The following is a 5,654-nucleotide window of genomic DNA, read 5'->3' on the forward strand; positions in this document are numbered from 1 at the left end:
AAGGGAACCAGACCAGATGGGTAGAGCGGGGTGGGCTTGCCTGCGGGGATGTGCTGGGATGGGGGAAGCATGGGGAAGCATGGCACTACAGCACCTCGGGAGGCAGGGAGCGGGGAGGGGGGAGCCCAGGGGAGTTGGAGCACCGGTGTGGAGGTAGAAGTCAGAGGAGCACCCGAGGTCAGTGTCCCAGGATGCACAGGTGGCCGCACGCCACTCGGGTGGTGGGAGGGTCCCTGGCATCTGCTTGCTTGGCTGCATCTGCTCTGTCTGTTCTGCATCTGGCCTGGGGTGACAGGGTCATTGTTGCTCATCACTGCTTTCTCCTCTCGTGATCTCACACCCGGCTGTGGGCCTGGGGCCCGGTCATGGTCATTTAGGACAGGGTTGCACAGTCTTGGCTGGCTCTGGGACGCTGACAGTTGGCTAGTCCTTTAGCACAGATGATGTTTGCTGGTTGATGAGTGAAGTTGTGGCCCTTCACAAGTGGATTCCCCTTGGGTCAGGAGTGGCAAAGGGAATGTTAGGCTTGAGCGAAGCAGGCTGAGGCACAAGGAAAGCATGTCAGACACTTGGTTGTGTTTTCAGTCAAGCTCATCATCTGATGAGTCCGATAGCTGTTGCAGCCTTGCCCGTTGCCTGGCTGGGCGAGGCGGGACCATTCTGGAGGCCATGGCCAGGAATCGTGCCAGGGCCTGGGCCACCTCATCTCTGCTGAGCAGAGTAAGCTGTCCATCGGCACCAAGAATGTAGAGTAGGCGGTTGTTGAGGAAATCTAGGACCACTGGGTCCAGTAGATTTTGTGGGCGGAAGGTGAGCACTTGTGTGTCGCCAAGCAGGTGTTGTCGCACGTCGTTGTCCTGCGCGTCCTGCGAGGTGTCTTGCAGGCCGTCATGCAGGCCCCAATGACGGTAACGTTGCAGGTCGTCTTGCAGGGCTTCTCGCAAGACGACATCTTCATCACCAACGACGTGCAGCTCCAAGTACCGGTGCTGGTGTGGGGCAGGGAAGATGGCATCGTCCTCAGGGTTGACTCTGACCCCGAAGAACTCACACAGGGTCAACCAGAACCCAGGTGTGAGTCGCATGCCCCGTGGGGGCCGGGAATGCAGCGCATTGCGATGCCAGCACCTGGGACTCAGGAGCAGCTCAGCCAGCTCTCGAGCTGGGCGGGTGTTGACTCTCATAAGAGGGGGCATCTGTCTGAACAACTGAGCAATGACTGTGGCCATGCCACTACCTGCAATGAGAGACGAGTCCAGGACGAGTCGGATTGTGTGCCGTGGCTGAGGCCTGTCCACCTCCCAAGATCGGAAAGACAATGGAGAGAGGTACCGCTTCACCCTCATGATCACCAGGAGCGCTGCCACACCCAGGGTACTCTTCCAGTAGAGCAGGCTGTGGAAGAAGTTCAGGACAATAGCCCGGATCTGAGTCACACTGAAATGGGCCAGGAAGCCATTGAGGATCTGCTCTATCGGGATGGTAGCCAGTAGCTCCTGTACCCCGTTCTGCTGGTTGTAATCTTCAGATTCTTCGTATGAGATGTCTTCACTGTCATCGGACTCGAACTCGGACTCGTACCCGGACCCAGACACGGACCCAGAGTCGGACTCGCACTCAGACTCTGACCCAGACTCGGACCCCGACGCAGACACAGACGCAGACACGGACTCGAAGTCAGAGGAGATGTTCCTTTGGGCTGCTCTCATGGCGAGAAGCAGCAGTGGCCGCATGAACCTCCCTCGGAGGCCTCTCTGGTTCTGACTTCTCCTTTGGAACAGAGCTCGTGGGTCATCTTCATCAGGCAGCTCCATGACATCGAAACGGAAGTGCGAGAAGAAGAAGACCCAATGCCCGGGGAGAAGTACGGTGAGCCTGTCATTATTCAGAGAGGCTAGATCCTCTGTGTTGAGAAGGATCATGATGGGCTCCTCGGTGTTCTCCAGGTAGCGGCACCACACCATGAAGGAAGCCCGGATTGGAAGGATCCTCAACTCCACTTGAGGGTACTCCACCTCCAATGGGGAGAGGCGTCGTGAGTAGAAAGCGCAGGTAGCTTTTTTGCCCGTTTCTTCGTCGGTTTGCACCAGGGAGGCATACAGGAATGGGCCGGAGACTCCCGTTTCCAAGTAGAATGGGTTCTGAGGCTTGGGGTGGTAGAGAATGGGTGCCTTGCGGAAAGCTCTCTTGAGGCACTCGAAGGCCTCCTGTTCCTCTTCTCCCCAGTAGTAGGGCTCTGAACTCAGCAGCTGCCTCAGCAGGGGGGCTGCGATGATGGCGAAGTGCTCCACGAAGTGGCGGTAGGGGTAGACGAGTTCGATGATGGTTTGCAGACACCTCCTGTTGCCTGGGACAGGGCACCCCATGATGAGATTCATGAGAGTCTTGTTGAGTTTCACCCCTTTGGGGGATAGGACAAAGCCCATGATTTCTGCGGTCTGGCGATGGAACTGGCTTCTGTCCAGTGAGCAGTAGACGTTGTTGTTGCGGAAGCGGAGCAGGACTTGGCGGACGTGCTCAAAGTGTTCCTCCTGGCTCATTGAGTAGACCAGGACCTCTTGGCCACGGGCAATCACATAGAAGCCTAGGATGTCTTTTAGGATGTAGTGAATCTCATTGTCTGATTCATCAGCGAATGAGCACATTGTAAAGGGCCGGTAGCATCTCATCTGGTGAAGGTTCAAACCAAACGTTGCTCTCCATGTGTCTTCTGTGCGTGTGACGCTGTAGTTGATGTCAGCTTCCTTAATGTCCCTACGCAGCTCCAGCTTTGTGAACCATGCAGCTCCATGTAACTGGTCAAACAGTTCTGGTATCATCTGTATGTAGTCTTGTTTGTCAGTCAGCATGTCATACAGTATCCAGTACTCCTCTTGCTGCCTGGCTTTTTCATGCATCCTGGCACTCACAGACACCCAAGGCACCCTGGAACGACACTCGTAAAAGACATCGTTACGATCACTGTCTCCAGCCTGCTGAAGCTCAGAGGGCTCTGATTCAGAAAGATCATCGGATCCGTCTGAGCTTGGCTGGTCGGAAGTCTCATCATCTGCCTCCTTCGGGTTAAACACGTCGGCCAGGTCTGAGTACGGGTGTGGCAATCCAGGGAGCAGGCTCATGCTGTACTGTTCCAGTGCGATGCATGGTGGGGGTGGAGTGAAGCAGTTCTTCAGGCAGTAGGGAGAGTGGAAGGTGCAGCGGCCTTTGATCCAGTCGACGTCAGGTGCGTGGGTTCGGAGCCACTTGATGCCTAAGACCACAGAGAAGAGAGGCGAAGGTACGATGTCAAATTCGATGTATTCGTAATGGTTCTGCTGGACACACATCAGGGGTTCCGTGTAGAGCCACGTGGGTTCGTTTCCGATCAGGGAGCCGTCTGCCGCTTGGATTGCCTGTGGATAGGGCCTCTCATAGAGCTCCACGTAGTGTTCTTGGGCAAACTTCTCATCCATGTAGTTCCCCTCTGCTCCTGAGTCCAACAGGGCCTGCACTGCGACGCTGTGGTAGGGGCTAACCCTCACCATGAGCAACAGGAACAGGTGGGCACGATCAATGTCTGGATGGAATGCATATGGCAGCCAGCTGCTCACCCTCCACTTCTCTGGGGCAGGTGAGTCGATCCAGGTCATGTTCCTTGGGCGGGACTCAGGGGGCAGCCTGAGCACTGCTCTTCTCTCAGCCAGTTTATCTTCGATCTGCAGGACCAGCACCATGAGGTTGTGCAGGGACTGCGGCTGAGGGATCCGGAACAGATAGTGCCTGATGTCTTCATTGAGCCCTTGGCACAGGTGGGCCTGCAGGACTTCATCTGGCCAGTCCAAGGTGGGTACGAGACTCTGGAACTCATTGATGTAATCAGCGACGCTACGGTTCCCCTGCCTGATACTGAACATGGCGTCTTCTGCCACACGCAGTGTCTGCCGGTACTCGAACTTTTCTGACAAGGCCCCGAGGAAGCCTGAGAAGTCGTTCAGCAGGGGGCTGTTCTGCTCTATCAGGTCGTTGGCCCATTCTGAGGCGAAGCCAGACATGTGGTGGATGAAAAACTTCACTCGTATGTGATCACTGGAGAACATTGCTGGGTAGTTCTGCATGGTCATCTGGCAGAGCACAATGAACTCATGGTAATCTCTGCGATCTCCGGAGAAGGGCCTGATGGACGGAAGCCGGCCTTCATCGATAGCATCCGTCAAGATCTCCTCTGCCACTATCTGTTGTTGTCTGACGTCTTGCATTCGGAGGAACAGCGAGATGATGGACCCCATCCTGGACACGACTTCTTCTGGAGAGTTCCCGGCCTGACTCTCCTCTCCGAATTCCCCATCATCCAGGTTAGTGTCGTCGTCTCCGTCTGTCAGGGTCTCAGAGGAATTGGCTGACACCGCATACAGGCCATCAGATATATCACTGATTGGATCATCCTCATTTTCCTCATGTGAAATATCGCAGGACTCCTCCAGGTCTTCGAACGGAACGTTTGGCGCATCCTCTGTCTCGTCGCACGGGGCACTGGGTGACTCCTCCAAGTCTTGGAGTAGGTCGTTCGGTGGATCCTCTGTTTTCACACATGGACCACTGGATGACTTCTCCATGTCTTGGAGTAGATCAGTGGGCAGCTCTTCCACTTCCTTCATCGAGCCACTGGGTGGCTCCTGGGCTGGGCCGCTGGCTGAGCCCGCCTCTGCCGCCGCCTGTGCCCCGATGTTGCCTGGTGTCTCCTCAACGGTGTTGGATGAGCCCTCGGAGGACTCCATTTGTTTTGATGATGGATTCTTAAGCTCCATCATCGTCTCAAATGAGTCTTCAGAGGGTTCTATCATGTCGTCGGTTGGAAAGGACTGTGCTCTGAAGACGGGTAAGGTTGTGATGTGTGTGGTCTGAGACCGCGGCTGTTGAGCTCAGAACCTAGGGGCAGAAGAGAGAAAAAGCAGGGGGAAAAGCAGCAATTTAGTGTCTCAAGATGTCAGGGTCAGATTCTCAAGAAGTAGAGAAAACCAGAGAAATTCTCCCTGTATTCAATACTGCCTCACTTAGCACATCTAGGGGAAAGGCCCAACCCCTGACCTGCCTCCTAGGCGGAGTCAGTCTGACTGCCCCTACCCGCCTACTTCCTCCACCGGACTGAGAAATTCACAGTCCATAAATTCAGTGGAGCAACTGGCCCAGAGCATCCTCTGTGGCAAGCAAGCACCTGGCAGGTCACACTCCTGACCCATTTTTCCCTGGCACCCATGCCTGGTCAGTTTCCCTTCCTGTCTCTAGTCGCCTGAAAGTCATAAGGTCACAACTCAACGCCACTCAAAGCCATTATTGGCAGGCTTGGTGGTCTACAGCCAGCTCAGCATGCTTGCTTGGAGGCGGGATTCTGCAGGGAGATGCTTGCTGTCTCACAAAGTCTTGGGAAAGAGGAGAAATTGGGCACTTGGTCACTACCCTGCCAGTTGGGTCAGAAGCCAAAAATAGCTCTTATTTCTCCTTTGAGACTTTAACTAGAAGTGGGACAGAGCATGATTTTTGGTTTTAATTTTTTCACCCTAAATGTTTATAAAATGCCTACTGTGTGTTGTAAATTTGCTTCATTCTAAGTCATACTTCGGTGGATGGGATGGGGTAGTTTTTTCTTTCTCAATTTGAACTTCAGCCAAAGCCATATT

At 54.6% G+C, this 5,654-nt stretch overlaps 1 protein-coding gene across 1 annotated transcript; it reads right to left on the bottom strand.

Annotated features, from left to right (window-relative positions):
* Positions 1-581: 581 nt before the first annotated feature.
* Positions 582-4,820, bottom strand: Rtl1 (retrotransposon Gag like 1). The gene is made up of 2 exons (XM_051196398.1): positions 1,672-4,820; positions 582-1,551 (listed from the first exon to the last, which is right to left on the bottom strand). The coding sequence occupies exons 1-2, from the start codon at positions 4,818-4,820 to the stop codon at positions 582-584; spliced, it is 4,119 nt and encodes a 1,372-aa protein (XP_051052355.1).
* Positions 4,821-5,654: the final 834 nt, after the last annotated feature.

The sequence above is a fragment of the Phodopus roborovskii genome, unplaced genomic scaffold (assembly GCF_943737965.1).
Source record: "Phodopus roborovskii unplaced genomic scaffold, PHOROB, whole genome shotgun sequence".
Lineage (NCBI taxonomy): Eukaryota > Metazoa > Chordata > Mammalia > Rodentia > Cricetidae > Phodopus > Phodopus roborovskii.

What these genes read in the sequence shown, in the direction of transcription:
- Rtl1 (XM_051196398.1), bottom strand. Translation starts at nt 4,820, where the DNA reads ATGATAGAACCCTCTGAAGACTCATTTGAGACGATGATGGAGCTTAAG. An exon ending in AACATCTCCTCTGACTTCGA is followed by an intron (nt 1,552 to 1,671) that starts GTCCGTGTCTGC and finishes GTCCGATGACAG; the next exon opens with TGAAGACATCTCATACGAAG.